Source organism: Protomyctophum parallelum, assembly GCF_964188405.1.
Source record: "Protomyctophum parallelum genome assembly, chromosome: 22".
NCBI classification, from domain to species: domain Eukaryota; kingdom Metazoa; phylum Chordata; class Actinopteri; order Myctophiformes; family Myctophidae; genus Protomyctophum; species Protomyctophum parallelum.
The window spans coordinates 32284248-32303260 of NC_139714.1; the positions used below are offsets into that span (position 1 = coordinate 32284248).

Sequence of the window (19013 nt, forward strand, 5' to 3'; positions counted from 1 at the left end):
CCTGTTGTCTCTCCTAATGGTACCAACATCAATACAGCCTGTTATCTCTCCTAATGGTACCAACATCAATACAGCATGGAATTGTGGACAAAATCTTGATCCAACGATCATAACGTTTTGGGTGTGAGAGGCTAAAAGTCATCAAATGGTGGTCCGTGGATCAAATGAATAAACCTTATGATGTGAACAGGGTTGAAGAACACTGCTCAAAATCACGTTGGTGATTAGTGAGCTTGTAGGTCAGCTTTTTGAAAATATTTACAAATTGCCACAATTTGGGGAGAGGAAAAAAAGGGTGTGTGGGGCGGGGGGGAGGGGGGGGGGGGGCAGAGGGTGAGGGGGGGATAGTGCTTTTTCTTTGTTGTGTGATTGTTGCAAACCCTTCCTCTCTTTTAGTCTCTCTTTCTCTCCATCCTCCTCTTCGACTCAGAGGGGGGCGGGGCTGTCCTTCATAAGCCCCGCCCCTGGGGGGGGGGGGGTGTATCCTTCCTTCATAAGCCCCGCCCCTGGGGGGCGTATCCCTCCTTCATAAGCCCCGCCCCTGGGGGGCGTATCCCTCCTTCATAAGCCCCTCCTCATAGTCCGACTGACAGAGAATCATGTTGTTCTTCAGGAAGAACTTGTCTCCCACACAGAACCTGCAAACACGCACGCACGCGCACACACGCACACGCACACGCACACGCACACACACACACACACACACACACACACACACACACACACACACACACACACACACACACACACACACACACACAGATTATTATCACAGTTATCTGATACTGTTACTGTTATCACATCTGTGTAGTAGACTATTTAGCAGCATCAACATTTTTGTAATTTTTGAACCCCAAAACGTCCAGAAGGTCTAAAACAGAAACATGTGGAGTCTCCGTTTATCAGAAAAACGCTCAGAAACCTGAAAAAAGATTGTTGCCCCCCCCCCCCCCCCCCCCCCACAGACACACACACACCCCATACACACACACACCCACCACACACACACACGCACGCACACAAACGTCGATGTTTTATTTCAACCGTTTCGCATCACGCTAATCTAAGAAGAAAGATCTAGCTTAAATGGCTTTTAGTGCGCGTGTGTGCGTGCATGCGTGTATGCATGCGTGTGTGTGTGTGTGTGCGTGTGCGTGTGTGATTAGCTGACTTCTTTCATTAGGACAGATTTCCCAGAATAGAAAGACAATAACTCAGCGCTAATTGTCCGTAACCGGCTTCTCCTCTCTACGCAGCTGGTGTGTGTGTGTGTGTGGGTGTGTGTGTGTGTGTGTGTGTGTGTGTGTGTCTGTGTGTGTGTGAGAGAGTGTGTGTGTGTGTGTGTGTGTGACTTTCAGGACAGGAACCCCTTTTGATGTTTTAAGCATTATGTTTCAATTTAATTTAATTAATTATTTTAATGTTATGTTACTTTAGCTGTTGAAAGATCTCACCATTCACAACTTTTCAAAAGTAGCAGATCTATAAGCTCGTAGATCTTCTATTTTTTTAAATGTCACACTCAAACCCGACACGCTCCACATATGGAATTCAATGCATATGTTGATCTGACCTCATCAAACCCTGTACACTGAAGACGTGCTCCATATATGGAATTCAATCCATGTGTTGATCTGAACTGCAGCAGCCAATGAGGTCGCTCCAATGAACTGCAGCAGCCAATGAGGTCGCTACAATGAGGCGTCTATATTTTTAAGATATCTAGAGATATCTACCTACCTCTGGTTACAGAGCTGACATGGGTCTATAACTCTAATAACAGATCTGTACATACCTCTGGTTACAGATGGATCTATAACTCTAATAACAGATCTCTACGTACCTCTGGTTACAGATGGATCTATAACTCTAATAACAGATCTCTACGTACCTCTGGTTACAGATGGATCTATAACTCTAATAACAGATCAGATCTCTACGTACCTCTGGTTACAGATGGATCTATAACTCTAATAACAGATCAGATCTCTACGTACCTCTGGTTACAGATGGGTCTATAACTCTAATAACAGATCAGATCTCTACGTACCTCTGGTTACAGATGGATCTATAACTCTAATAACAGATCAGATCTCTACGTACCTCTGGTTACAGATGGGTCTATAACTCTAATAACAGATCTCTATACGTACCTCTGGTTACAGATGGGTCTATAACTCTAATAACAGATATGTACATACCTCTGGTTACAGATGGATCTATAACTCTAATAACAGATCTCTACGTACCTCTGGTTACAGATGGATCTATAACTCTAATAACAGATATCTATACGTACCTCTGGTTACAGAGCTGACATGGGTCTATAACTCTAATAACAGATATGTACATACCTCTGGTTACAGATGGGTCTATAACTCTAATAACAGATCTCTACGTACCTCTGGTTACAGATGGGTCTATAACTCTAATAACAGATCTGTACGTACCTCTGGTTACAGATGGGTCTATAACTCTAATAACAGATCTGTACGTACCTCTGGTTACAGATGGGTCTATAACTCTAATAACAGATCTGTACGTACCTCTGGTTACAGATGGGTCTATAACTCTAATAACAGATCTGTACGTACCTCTGGTTACAGAGCTGACAGGCGAAGCAGTCCAGATGGTAAACGTTGTCCTTGGCTCTCATCACCATCTCGAAGGCAGGAATCAGCTTACTGCAGGCCGCGCAGTTTCCTGTTACCCCGAAGAGCCTGGAGAGGAGAGGGTTAAAAATAGATGTTACCCCCTAAAACATTACCCTGTTACCCCGAAGGGCCTGGAGAGGAGAGGGTTAAAAATAGATGTTACCCCCTAAAACATTACCCTGTTACCCTGAAGAGCCTGGAGAGGAGAGGGTTAAAAATAGATGTTACCCCCTAAAACATTACCCTGTTACCCCGAAGGGCCTGGAGAGGAGAGGGTTAAAAATAGATGTTACCCCCTAAAACATTACCCTGTTACCCCGAAGAGCCTGGAGAGGAGAGGGTTAAAAATAGATGTTACCCCCTAAAACATTACCCTGTTACCCCGAAGAGCCTGGAGAGGAGAGGGTTAAAAATAGATGTTACCCCCTAAAACATTACCCTGTTACCCCGAAGGGCCTGGAGAGGAGAGGGTTAAAAATAGATGTTACCCCCTAAAACATTACCCTGTTACCCCGAAGGGCCTGCAACACATGAAAACACACATCCGTTGGTTACCCCCTAAAACAGGGAGGCTGGCAGAACCTTCTCTAAAACACCCTGGACAACGCTCCACACGGCCCAGACTCTTCTCCCTTCTCTAAAACACCCTGTACAACGCTCCACACGTCCCTTCTCCCTTCTCTAAAACAACCTGGACAACGCTCCACATGTCCCAGACTCTTTTCCCTTCTCTAAAACACCCTGGACAACGCTCCACACGTCCCTAGACTCTTCTCCCTTCTCTAAAACAACCTGGACAACGCTCCACACGTCCCAGACTCTTCTCCCTTCTCTGAAACACCCTGGACAACGCTCCACACGTCCCAGACTCTTCTCCCTTCTCTAAAACACCCTGGACAATGCTCCACACGTCCCAGACTCTTCTCCCTTCTCTAAAACACCCTGGACAACGTTCCACACGTCCCTAGACTCTTCTCCCTTCCCTAAAACACCCTGGACAACGCTCCACACGTCCCTAGACTCTTCTCCCTTCCCTAAAACACCCTGGACAACGCCCACACGTCCCAGACTCTTCTCCCATCTCTAAAACACCCTGGACAACGCTCCACACGTCCCAGACTCTTCTCCCTTCTCTAAAACACCCTGGACAACGCCCCACACGTCCCAGACTCTTCTCCCATCTCTTAAACACCCTGGACAACGCTCCACATGTCCCAGACTGTTCTCCCTTCTCTAAAACACCCTGGACAACGCTCCACACGTCCCAGACTCTTCTCCCTTCTCTAAAACACCCCGGACAACGCTCCACACGTCCCAGACTCTTCTCCCTTCTCTAAAACACCCTGGACAACGCTCCACACGTCCCAGACTCTTCTCCCATCTAGCTCACAAACTATGGAATGCACTTCCCATTGCAGTCAGAACTGCAGACTCACTCCCAATCTTCCGCCGTAGTCTGAAAACCCACCTCTTCAGACTCGTCGGAAGAGAAAATCTCTTGCAATATATTTAATATCGCAAGAAAATCGATGGCCTTATTATCACCACAGATATATCGCAACACATATCGTCCCACCCTTAACACACACGCGCGCGCACACACACACACACACACACACACACACACACACACACACACACACACACACACACACAGTCTCTCTCTCTCTCTCTCTCTCTTGTAGAATCATTGATCATGGTCCCATTAGCACCTTAAATGACACTTAATTACCCACTACATTAACCATGAGGGAAAGCGCACGCACGCGCGAGCACACACACACACACACACACACACACACACACACACACACACACACACACACACACACACACACACACACACACACACACACACACACACACACACACAGGGGGCAGAGAGTGCGGCGTTGCGCCATCACTCAACATGATGAATGGGTGGTGCCCCCCCCCCCCCTCATTAGCATATCCGTTACAGTGGAAACCTTGTAAGTCTAGTAAGTCGATCGATCCACCAATGAGAGACAATCTGTCTCCTTGCTGCTTTTTCATTGGTTACATATGAATATGAAACGCACGCAGCCACACACAGCCACACACACGCGCACGCACTCAGGCGCGCCTTTGTGCGCGCACGCCTGTGTGCACATGCACATGCACGCGCACACAAACAAACACACACACACACACACACACACACACACACACACACACACACACACAGTCAAAAGGCCAGTGGTATTTCCCACGTAGTTTGTAGATCTGCTATTTTCAGAAGCATAAAATATTAGCCGAGGAGCCACAGGCCCAAAAGCTCAACGGTTATAAAGGACTAGCCTGTGATGTCATGAGGAGTGTTTTTATAAGGACTAGCCTGTGATGTCATGAGGAGTGTTTTTATAAGGACTAGCCTGTGATGTCATGAGGAGTGTTTTTATAAGGACTAGCCTGTGATGTCATGAGGAGTGTTTTTATAGGGACTAGCCTGTGATGTCATGAGGAGTGTTTTTATAAGGACTAGCCTGTGATGTCATGAGGAGTGTTTATAGTATAGTATAGAAGTTTATAATTAACCCATTCTGACCGGGCACCCATTTTGGTGTTAGCATCATGTTATGCTTTATCTATTGAAAAATAGCAGATCTACAAGCTCGTATCGCGCCACCGAGTGGCGCGATACGAGCTTGTAGGTCTGCTATTTTTTGAAAAATCGAAGAACGACTGACATTTTTAGAATCTGATCTCAGGTCAGAATGGGTTCATCAGACCAGTGTGTGTCCAGTGGAAAACCTCATATGAATCTGATCTCAGGTCAGAATGGGTTAAGGGACGCAATAAAACAACGACCTCCGCATCCACGGGATGCACTACTGTACTGTTTTCCTAGTTTATTTTGCTAGCTTTAGTTATAATAATCATTTCTTCTTCTGTTTTCTACATGAATATAACCACATTATAACCATATAAAATTAAATGGGGGTTAAATGCGGCAACTTGTAAAAATGGCAAAATATGACTCCTAACGTTGTTGAAGTGGGACTCCTCAAATGTCCCTGGGACTCATTTCTAAAAGACCATCCCTGCATCCTGGGACTCATCTCTAAAAGACCATCCCTGCATCCTGGGACTCATTTCTAAAAGACCATCCCTGCATCCCGGGACTCATTTCTAAAAGACCATCCCTGCATCCTGGGACTCATCTCTAAAAGACCATCCCTGCATCCTGGGACTCATTTCTAAAATACCATCCCTGCATCCTGGGACTCATTTCTAAAAGACCATCCCTGCATCCTGGGACTCATTTCTAAAAGACCATCCCTGCATCCTGGGACTCATTTCTAAAAGACCATCCCTGCATATCCTGGGACTCCTTTCTAAAAGACCATCCCTGCATCCTGGGACTCATTTCTAAAAGACCATACCTGCATCCTGGGACTCATTTCTAAAAGACCATCCCTGCATCCTGGGACTCATTTCTAAAAGACCATCCCTGCATCCTGGGACTCATTTCTAAAAGACCATCCCTGCATCCTGGGACTCATTTCTAAAAGACCATCCCTGCATCCTGGGACTCATTTCTAAAAGACCATCCCTGCATCCTGGGACTCATTTCTAAAAGACCATCCCTGCATCCTGGGACTCATTTCTAAAAGACCATCCCTGCATCCTGGGACTCATTTCTAAAAGACCATCCCTGCATCCTGGGACTCATTACATTGAAAACCTATTTACATCACTGTTAATGACCAGAGCAGACCTCTCATTCTGTGGACCTTAATGACCAGAGCAGACCTCTCATTCTGTGGACCTTAATGACCAGAGCAGACCTCTCATTCTGTGGACCTTAATGACCAGAGCAGACCTCTCATTCTGTGGACCTTAACCCATTCTGAACGGGCACCCATTTTGGTGTTGGCATCATGTTATGCTTTAGCTATTGAAAAATAGCAGATCTACAAGCTCATATCGCGCCACCGAGTGGCGCGATACGAGCTTGTAGGTCTGCTATTTTTTTTTAAATCGAAGAACGACTGACATTTTTAGAATCTGATCTCAGGTCAGAATGGGTTCATCAGACCAGTGTGTGTCCGGCGGAAACCTCGTATGAATCTGATCTCAGGTCAGAATGGGTTAATGACCAGAGCAGACCTCTCATTCTGTGGACCTTAATGACCAGAGCAGACCTCTCATTCTGTGGACCTTAATGACCAGAGCAGACCTCTCATTCTGTGGACCTTAATGACCAGAGCAGACCTCTCATTCTGTGGACCTTAATGACCAGAGCAGGCCTCTCATTCTGTGGACCTTAATGACCAGAGCAGACCTCTCATTCTGTGGACCTTAATGACCAGAGCAGACCTCTCATTCTGTGGACCTTAATGACCAGAGCAGACCTCTCATTCTGTGGACCTTAATGAGCTTAATGAATTGGGAAAACACAAATAAATGTCATCACAGGTCGTCTCAAATGTTGGATGGCTGCCCCCCCCCCTCCCCTCCAAAGCCCCCCCGACTATAAGCATCAAACACTAAAGCTATGATGACTGTCCAAAAGACACAGTGTGTTATTTATCTCTGTGTGTGTGTGTGTGTGTGTGTGTGTGTGTGTGTGTGTGTACGTGTGTGTGCGCGCGCATGTGCGTGCGTGTGCGTGTGTGTGTGTGTGCGCGCATGTGCGTACGTGCGCTTGTGTGTGTGCGTGTGTGCGTGTGTGTGCATGTGCGTACGTGTGCGTGTGTGTGTGTGTGTGTGCGTACGTGTTCGTGTGTGTGTGCGCGCAGCCGTGCATGTGCGTACGTGTGTGCGTGTGTGTGTGTGTGTGTGTGTGTGTCAGTTCTTCATCTATGAGGAAGAGAATAATTAAACCGTGGAGATACGAGGTTCCATAGCTGCCCCCCCCCCCCCCCCCCCAACAGGCTGCCGCCCCCCCCCCCCCCCCCCCACAGGGTAAAATCCATGTCAATCTGCATAATTACACTTCAGGGTTAATAACAAACAAATGATTTGTTGCATCATAGCCTTTACCTCTCTCTCTCTCTCTCTCTCTGTCTCTCTCTCTCTCTCTACATTTACCTCTACCTCTCTCTCTCTCTCTCTCTACCTCTCTCATTTCGACTCATTTCGACCATTTGAAAATAACCGATCATCAAGCTCACAATGCGTTACACACACACACACACACACACACACACACACACACACACACACACACACACACACACACACACACACACACACACACACACACACACAAGTCTCTGCAATGCAACCACACTAACTATAGTGAATCAGTGAATTCCATTCTGTGGAATAATAATAATAATAAATGGTCCTAATGGAACCATTTCACTGTAGGACCATTGTGTATAAATGGTCCTAATGGAACCATTTCACTGTAGGATCATTGTGTATAAATGGTCCTAATGGAACCATTTCACTTTAGGGGATCATTGTGTATAAATGGTCCTAATGGAACCATTTCACTTTAGGGGATCATTGTGTATAAATGGTCCTAATGGAACCATTTCACTGTAGGGTCATTGTGTATAAATGGTCCTAATGGAACCATTTCACTGTATAGGACCATTGTGTATAAATGGTCCTAATGGAACCATTTCACTGTAGGATCATTGTGTATAAATGGTCCTAACGGAACCATTTCACTGTAGGGTCATTGTGTATAAATGGTCCTAACGGAACCATTTCACTGTAGGGACCATTGTGTATAAATGGTCCTAATGGAACCATTTCACTGTAGGGTCATTGTGTATAAATGGTCCTAATGGAACCATTTCACTGTAGGGACCATTGTGTATAAATGGTCCTAATGGAACCATTTCACTGTAGGATCATTGTGTATAAATGGTCCTAATGGAACCATTTCACTGTATAGGACCATTGTGTATAAATGGTCCTAATGGAACCATTTCACTGTAGGACCATTGTGTATAAATGGTCCTAATGGAACCATTTCACTGTAGGGTCATTGTGTATAAATGGTCCTAATGGAACCATTTCACTGTAGGGTCATTGTGTATAAATGGTCCTAATGGAACCATTTCACTGTAGGACCATTGTGTATAAATGGTCCTAATGGAACCATTTCACTGTAGGGTCATTGTGTATAAATGGTCCTAATGGAACCATTTCACTGTAGGGTCATTGTGTATAAATGGTCCTAATGGAACCATTTCACTGTAGGACCATTGTGTATAAATGGTCCTAATGGAACCATTTCACTGTAGGATCATTGTGTATAAATGGTCCTAATGGAACCATTTCACTGTAGGATCATTGTGTATAAATGGTCCTAATGGAACCATTTCACTGTAGGATCATTGTGTATAAATGGTCCTAATGGAACCATTTCACTGTAGGGTCATTGTGTATAAATGGTCCTAATGGAACCATTTCACTGTAGGATCATTGTGTATAAATGGTCCTAATGGAACCATTTCACTGTAGGATCATTGTGTATAAATGGTCCTAATGGAACCATTTCACTGTAGGGACCATTGTGTATAAATGGTCCTAATGGAACCATTTCACTGTAGGGACCATTGTGTATAAATGGTCCTAATGGAACCATTTCACTGTAGGATCATTGTGTATAAATGGTCCTAATGGAACCATTTCACTGTAGGGTCATTGTGTATAAATGGTCCTAATGGAACCATTTCACTGTAGGATCATTGTGTATAAATGGTCCTAATGGAACCATTTCACTGTAGGGACCATTGTGTATAAATGGTCCTAATGGAACCATTTCACTGTAGGGTCATTGTGTATAAATGGTCCTAATGGAACCATTTCACTGTATAGGACCATTGTGTATAAATGGTCCTAATGGAACCATTTCACTGTATAGGACCATTGTGTATAAATGGTCCTAATGGAACCATTTCACTGTAGGGTCATTGTGTATAAATGGTCCTAATGGAACCATTTCACTGTAGGGTCATTGTGTATAAATGGTCCAAATGGAACCATTTCACTGTATAGGACCATTGTGTATAAATGGTCCTAATGGAACCATTTCACTGTAGGGTCATTGTGTATAAATGGTCCTAATGGAACCATTTCACTGTAGGGGATCATTGTGTATAAATGGTCCTAATGGAACCATTTCACTGTAGGGACCATTGTGTATAAATGGTCCTAATGGAACCATTTCACTATATAGGACCATTGTGTATAAATGGTCCTAATGGAACCATTTCACTGTAGGGTCATTGTGTATAAATGGTCCTAATGGAACCATTTCACTGTAGGATCATTGTGTATAAATGGTCCTAATGGAACCATTTCACTGTATAGGACCATTGTGTATAAATGGTCCTAATGGAACCATTTCACTGTATAGGACCATTGTGTATAAATGGTCCTAATGGAACCATTTCACTGTAGGACCATTGTGTATAAATGGTCCTAATGGAACCATTTCACTGTAGGGACCATTGTGTATAAATGGTCCTAATGGAACCATTTCACTGTAGGGACCATTGTGTATAAATGGTCCTAATGGAACCATTTCACTGTAGGGTCATTGTGTATAAATGGTCCTAATGGAACCATTTCACTGTAGGATCATTGTGTATAAATGGTCCTAATGGAACCATTTCACTGTAGGGTCATTGTGTATAAATGGTCCTAATGGAACCATTTCACTGTAGGATCATTGTGTATAAATGGTCCTAATGGAACCATTTCACTGTAGGATCATTGTGTATAAATGGTCCTAATGGAACCATTTCACTGTAGGGTCATTGTGTATAAATGGTCCAAATGGAACCATTTCACTGTAGGGACCATTGTGTATAAATGGTCCTAATGGAACCATTTCACTGTAGGGACCATTGTGTATAAATGGTCCTAATGGAACCATTTCACTGTAGGGACCATTGTGTATAAATGGTCCTAATGGAACCATTTCACTGTAGGGTCATTGTGTATAAATGGTCCTAATGGAACCATTTCACTGTAGGGACCATTGTGTATAAATGGTCCTAATGGAACCATTTCACTGTAGGGACCATTGTGTATAAATGGTCCTAATGGAACCATTTCACTGTAGGGACCATTGTGTATAAATGGTCCTAATGGAACCATTTCACTGTAGGGGACCATTGTGTATAAATGGTCCTAATGGAACCATTTCACTGTAGGACCATTGTGTATAAATGGTCCTAATGGAACCATTTCACTGTAGGGTCATTGTGTATAAATGGTCCTAATGGAACCATTTCACTGTAGGGACCATTGTGTATAAATGGTCCTAATGGAACCATTTCACTGTAGGACCATTGTGTATAAATGGTCCTAATGGAACCATTTCACTGTAGGGTCATTGTGTATAAATGGTCCTAATGGAACCATTTCACTGTAGGACCATTGTGTATAAATGGTCCTAATGGAACCATTTCACTGTAGGACCATTGTGTATAAATGGTCCTAATGGAACCATTTCACTGTATAGGACCATTGTGTATAAATGGTCCTAATGGAACCATTTCACTGTAGGACCATTGTGTATAAATGGTCCTAATGGAACCATTTCACTGTAGGGTCATTGTGTATAAATGGTCCTAATGGAACCATTTCACTGTAGGGACCATTGTGTATAAATGGTCCTAATGGAACCATTTCACTGTATAGGACCATTGTGTATAAATGGTCCTAATGGAACCATTTCACTGTAGGGACCATTGTGTATAAATGGTCCTAATGGAACCATTTCACTGTAGGGACCATTGTGTATAAATGGTCCTAATGGAACCATTTCACTGTAGGGACCATTGTGTATAAATGGTCCTAATGGAACCATTTCACTGTAGGGACCATTGTGTATAAATGGTCCTAATGGAACCATTTCACTGTAGGGACCATTGTGTATAAATGGTCCTAATGGAACCATTTCACTGTATAGGATCATTGTGTATAAATGGTCCTAATGGAACCATTTCACTGTAGGGACCATTGTGTATAAATGGTCCTAATGGAACCATTTCACTGTAGGGACCATTGTGTATAAATGGTCCTAATGGAACCATTTCACTGTAGGGACCATTGTGTATAAATGGTCCTAATGGAACCATTTCACTGTAGGGTCATTGTGTATAAATGGTCCTAATGGAACCATTTCACTGTAGGGACCATTGTGTATAAATGGTCCTAATGGAACCATTTCACTGTAGGGACCATTGTGTATAAATGGTCCTAATGGAACCATTTCACTGTAGGGACCATTGTGTATAAATGGTCCTAATGGAACCATTTCACTGTAGGGGACCATTGTGTATAAATGGTCCTAATGGAACCATTTCACTGTAGGACCATTGTGTATAAATGGTCCTAATGGAACCATTTCACTGTAGGGTCATTGTGTATAAATGGTCCTAATGGAACCATTTCACTGTAGGGACCATTGTGTATAAATGGTCCTAATGGAACCATTTCACTGTAGGACCATTGTGTATAAATGGTCCTAATGGAACCATTTCACTGTAGGACCATTGTGTATAAATGGTCCTAATGGAACCATTTCACTGTATAGGACCATTGTGTATAAATGGTCCTAATGGAACCATTTCACTGTAGGACCATTGTGTATAAATGGTCCTAATGGAACCATTTCACTGTAGGGTCATTGTGTATAAATGGTCCTAATGGAACCATTTCACTGTAGGGTCATTGTGTATAAATGGTCCTAATGGAACCATTTCACTGTAGGACCATTGTGTATAAATGGTCCTAATGGAACCATTTCACTGTAGGGTCATTGTGTATAAATGGTCCTAATGGAACCATTTCACTGTAGGGACCATTGTGTATAAATGGTCCTAATGGAACCATTTCACTGTAGGATCATTGTGTATAAATGGTCCAAATGGAACCATTTCACTGTAGGGTCATTGTGTATAAATGGTCCTAATGGAACCATTTCACTGTAGGGACCATTGTGTATAAATGGTCCTAATGGAACCATTTCACTGTAGGATCATTGTGTATAAATGGTCCTAATGGAACCATTTCACTGTAGGGTCATTGTGTATAAATGGTCCTAATGGAACCATTTCACTGTAGGGTCATTGTGTATAAATGGTCCTAATGGAACCATTTCACTGTAGGGTCATTGTGTATAAATGGTCCTAATGGAACCATTTCACTGTAGGGTCATTGTGTATAAATGGTCCTATAATGGAACCATTTCACTGTAGGATCATTGTGTATAAATGGTCCTAATGGAACCATTTCACTGTAGGATCATTGTGTATAAATGGTCCTAATGGAACCATTTCACTGTAGGATCATTGTGTATAAATGGTCCTAATGGAACCATTTCACTGTAGGATCATTGTGTATAAATGGTCCTAATGGAACCATTTCACTGTAGGGACCATTGTGTATAAATGGTCCTAATGGAACCATTTCACTGTAGGATCATTGTGTATAAATGGTCCTAATGGAACCATTTCACTGTAGGACCATTGTGTATAAATGGTCCTAATGGAACCATTTCACTGTAGGATCATTGTGTATAAATGGTCCTAATGGAACCATTTCACTGTAGGATCATTGTGTATAAATGGTCCTAATGGAACCATTTCACTGTAGGGACCATTGTGTATAAATGGTCCTAATGGAACCATTTCACTGTAGGATCATTGTGTATAAATGGTCCTAATGGAACCATTTCACTGTAGGACCATTGTGTATAAATGGTCCTAATGGAACCATTTCACTGTAGGATCATTGTGTATAAATGGTCCTAATGGAACCATTTCACTGTAGGGACCATTGTGTATAAATGGTCCTAATGGAACCATTTCACTGTAGGACCATTGCGTATAAATGGTCCTAATGGAACCATTTCACTGTAGGGTCATTGTGTACAAATGGTCCTAATGGAACCATTTCACTGCAGGATCATTGTGTATAAATGGTCCTAATGGAACCATTTCACTGTAGGGTCATTGTGTATAAATGGTCCTAATGGAACCATTTCACTGTAGGGTCATTGTGTATAAATGGTCCTAATGGAACCATTTCACTGTAGGACCATTGTGTATAAATGGTCCTAATGGAACCATTTCACTGTAGGGTCATTGTGTATAAATGGTCCTAATGGAACCATTTCACTGTAGGACCATTGTGTATAAATGGTCCTAATGGAACCATTTCACTGTAGGGTCATTGTGTATAAATGGTCCTAATGGAACCATTTCACTGTAGGGTCATTGTGTATAAATGGTCCTAATGGAACCATTTCACTGTAGGGTCATTGTGTATAAATGGTCCTAATGGAACCATTTCACTGTAGGGTCATTGTGTATAAATGGTCCTAATGGAACCATTTCACTGTAGGGTCATTGTGTATAAATGGTCCTAATGGAACCATTTCACTGTAGGATCATTGTGTATAAATGGTCCTAATGGAACCATTTCACTGTAGGGTCATTGTGTATAAATGGTCCTAATGGAACCATTTCACTGTAGGATCATTGTGTATAAATGGTCCTAATGGAACCATTTCACTGTAGGGGACCATTGTGTATAAATGGTCCTAATGGAACCATTTCACTGTAGGATCATTGTGTATAAATGGTCCTAATGGAACCATTTCAGAACCATTCCTTTCAGGGTGTCGTTTAATTATCTGCAGTGTTTTTCCCATGAGCCTCTCTGCTTCACGCCTAATTGAGCTAATCTGCACCTGGAGGTGGAAATTATACCGTCTAGAAAATTACCATAATGTGTCCCTGAAAGAGAGAGAGAGAGAGACACAGAGAGAGAGGGAGAGAAAGAGACACAGAGAGAGAGGGAGAGAAAGAGGGAGAGAAAGAGAGAGAGAGAGAGAGAGAGAGAGAGAGAGAGACTTTAACCCATCGACTGCCACAGTTAAAACAGGGTCAATAGCTGCCCATTCCATCCATTCAGAGGTTTTTCCACTAACTCTGTTTTTGTGAAGAAAAGAGAGTTGAAAAGCTCTCCGTCTACCGAGAGATCTGCGTTCCTACTCTCACCTTATATGGTCTATATATGTGATGTGTAATTTTTTTATACAGATAATAAAGTACAGAATGTAAGCTTTCATATGGTGTGTCATTCGATGAAATTGGAAAAATATTTGAAGGAGATATGACCATTTTAAAATGATTGTGCCGTTTTACCCAAAGCTGAGAAGATCCCCTTTTGAATGTTCACGACATTTCAACACCTAGAGCTGGCTAGAAGTGGGTGTGTCAATGGGAGGGACAATTCAGTATTTAACCCATTCTGACCTGAGATCAGATTCATACGAGTTTTCCACTGGACACACACTGGTCTGATTAACCCATTCTGACCTGAGATCAGATTAAAAAAATGTCAGTCGTTCTTCGATTTAAAAAAAATAGCAGACCTACAAGCTCGTATCGCGCCACTCGGTGGCGCGATATGAGCTTGTAGATCTGCTATTTTTCAATAGCTAAAGCATAACATGATGCTAACACCAAAATGGGTGCCTGGTCAGAATGGGTTAAGTCCGACGTCATTTTGTAGTGCTACGTTACGTCCGGGTCCAAGTGGCACCAGCTCCCGTCCGCATCTCATTGTAAATTGAATATCTAAACGCGTGAATCTTTTTACAATGACGTTATTTTTCAGAAAGGAAGCCATTGAGGGTTAAAATGGGTCTTAATGCTTCCAACTCGAGTGGAATTATTAATGTTTTGTACAAGTGTCCATGACAACAAAAATATATGATGTGGAGACAATAAAGACTATTATTATCATTATTATTGAAGGTGGCAACAGTCCATTTGCTCGGTAAAATATTTCTGGGGTATATTTAGAATGTGTGCAGGCTTGAGTATGTTGAATCTAGTTTGCATTAATGAGGATTTAGTTGACACAATAAAATAAAATGGCGATAGTATTCCATGTGGGGCAGACGGCCTGTCACAGCCAGATTTGGGAGAGCAGCAGCTTTGTTGTTGCGAGGAAAGGAAAGCGGTAAAATGAGACTTTCGTGGTTGTTTTTGTCTCAGATTTAGTCCGACGGAGCGTCACAGTATAACTCCATGGGGACACAAAAGCGACACAAAAGTAGGACCCGGAAGTATACTCAGTAGGGGGCGCTCACGTCACAGCTAAAATACTGAAAAGGTACTTAACTCCACCCACAATGGCCACCTTAACCACCCCCACATTTTAGCTGTCAACATGTGCAACACTAGAAACCCTAGATCAGACAGACCTGCTTTTAACACTACGACGTCGGAGCAGCCGTTCTGACCGGATTTGAGATTTAAAAGTTTATTTTCTTAGCCCATGGAGTCCAGAGAAAGTTCCCCTTGCATGACTTTGTCTAAATATTCGATTGAAATCATCTCTGTTTTTTGATGATCTGTGTTAACTTTTTCTGGTTATAGAGGAGTTACGAAAAACTGGAATTTTGCTTTAGGAGGTATTTTTTTTTGCTTTAGCAGACTTTTCACGCAAAGCGTGGGAAAAAAGGGCAGAATGTTTTGTTTGTGTAAAAAAAAGAAACTGTTTCTTGTACTGTCTGTCTGTCTGTCTGTCTGTCTGTCTGTCTGTCTGTCTGTCTGTCTGTCTGCCTGCCTGCCTGCCTGCCTGTCTGTCTGTCTGTCTGTCTGTCTGTCTGTCTGTCAACACAATCAGCGCCGGGATTTCTTTCAAAATAGAAGCTCGGGGTGCCGCTTTTATTCTGTAAAGGCCCCCCCTCCCCCCCCCCCCCCCCCTTCTGTTCCGATCAAAAACCAGGAGACATATTTTTTGCTCGCTTACCTCGCTAAGATTACGATAAAGTCGCTGATGATCGCTGGCTTCATATTATTCTGAGCGAGAGGCCTTAGTTACATCCATCAGGTCAGAACCACGGACAGCTCCGCTGAGCCTTTCTTTGTGAACGCTGAACAGGGAAGTGAGCGACAACAACGCGCATGCGCGAAAGAACACACACACACACACACCTCTTTAGCATTTCACACAGATTAACAGAGCAATCAATATCCACCCACCCCACACACACACACACACACACACACACACACACACACACACACACACACACACACACACACACACACACACACACACACACACACACACACACACACACACACACACACACACACACACACAGTCCCTCTCTCCTGCTGGTTGGGTGTATAATCCCATGGGATCCCCCCCCCCCCCCCCGGGGCGGGGGGGAGACACACACCCTTTTAACCCATTCTGACCTGAGATCAGATTGAAAATAAACGTCTTCTACATCCAGACAGTTTTCTGAAAATGTTGTTTCTGTGTCAGTCGTTCTTCGATTTAAAAAAAAATAGCACACCTACAAGCAAGCAAAATAGCAGATCTACAAGCTCATAGGGCACCACCGAGTGGCGCGCTATGAGCTTGTAGATCTGCTATTTTTCAATAGCTAAAGCATAGCGTATAACGCTAACACCAAAAGGGGTTCCCGCCCCCAAAACGGGTTAAAACCAATCACAGAATATGAGAATAGTTCTCCATAATGATTTAACCAATCAGGGCCCTGACGAACATTTATCCGTCTTATAGTTTTAGTCGAGGAAAACAACACCGACACAGACATGTTGGTGACGAGGGTGGAAACCACTCATCGACGGCAATGTTGATTTCCTCGACTAAAACTAAGACGAAAACTATAAGACTATACCTTTTTCCACTGAGGAAAACTACATGGAAACTACATGGAAACTACATGGAAACTACATGGAGACTACATGGAAACTACATGGAGACTACATGGAAACTACATGGAGACTACATGGAAACTACATGGAAACTACATGGAAACTACATGGAAACTACATGGAAACTACATGGAAACTACATGGAAACTACATGGAAACTACATGGAAACTACATGGAAACGACATGGAAACTACATGGAAACTACATGGAAACTACATGGAAACTACATGGAAACTACATGGAAACTACATGGAAACTACATGGAGACTACATGGAAACTACATGGAAACTACATGGAAACTACATGGAAACTACATGGAAACTACATGGAAACGACATGGAAACTACATGGAAACGACATGGAAACTACATGGAAACTACATGGAAACTACATGGAAACTACATGGAAACTACATGGAAACTACATGGAAACTACATGGAAACTACATGGAGACTACATGGAAACTACATGGAGACTACATGGAAACTACATGGAAACTACATGGAAACTACATGGAAACTACATGGAGACTACATGGAAACTACATGGAGACTACATGGAAACTACATGGAAACTACATGGAAACTACATGGAGACTACATGGAAACTACATGGAAACTACATGGAAACTACATGGAAACTACATGGAAACTACATGGAAACTACATGGAAACTACATGGAAACTACATGGAAACTACATGGAAACTACATGGAAACTAAATGGAAACTACATGGAAACTACATGGAAACTACATGGAAACTACATGGAAACTAAATGTAAACTACATGGAAACTACATGGAAACTACATGGAAACTACATGGAAACTACATGGAAACTACATGGAAACTACATGGAAACTACATGGAGACTACATGGAGACTACATGGAAACTACATGAAAACTACATGGAAACTACATGGAGACTACATGGAAACTACATGGAAACTACATGGAAACTACATGGAAACTACATGGAAACTACATGGAAACTACATGGAAACTACATGGAAACTACATGGAAACTACATGGAAACTACATGGAAACTACATGGAAACTAAATGGAAACTACATGGAAACTACATGGAAACTACATGGAAACTACATGGAAACTACATGGAGACTACATGGAAACTACATGGAAACTACATGGAAACTACATGGAAACTACATGGAAACTACATGGAAACTACATGGAAACTACATGGAAACTAAATGGAAACTACATGGAAACTACATGGAAACTACATGGAAACTACATGGAAACTACATGGAAACTACATGGAAACTACATGGAAACTACATGGAAACTACATGGAAACTACATGGAAACTACATGGAAACTACATGGAAACTACATGGAAACTACATGGAAACTACATGGAAACTAAATGGAAACTACATGGAAACTACATGGAAACTACATGGAAACTACATGGAAACTACATGGAAACTACATGGAAACTAAATGAAAACTACATGGAAACTACATGGAAACTACATGGAAACTACATGGAAACTACATGGAAACTACATGGAAACTACATGGAAACTACATGGAAACTACATGGAAACTACATGGAAACTACATGGAAACTACATGGAAACTACATGGAAACTAAATGTAAACTACATGGAAACTACA

The 19013-nt window shown here is 42.5% G+C and overlaps 1 protein-coding gene across 1 annotated transcript in view; it reads right to left on the reverse strand.

Annotated features, from left to right (window-relative positions):
• Positions 1-526: 526 nt before the first annotated feature.
• The window catches only part of LOC310853128 (LIM domain only protein 3), a gene marked incomplete at its 3' end in the record, with an annotated part of 44024 nt that continues 25537 nt past the window's right edge, over positions 527-19013 (reverse strand). Inside the window, exons 3-4 of the mRNA XM_083757367.1 lie at positions 2595-2720; positions 527-638 (exon numbers count right to left, since the gene is read on the reverse strand). Coding sequence (XP_083613493.1) covers positions 527-638; positions 2595-2720 — 238 coding nt within the window. The remainder of the gene's footprint in view (positions 639-2594; positions 2721-19013) is intronic.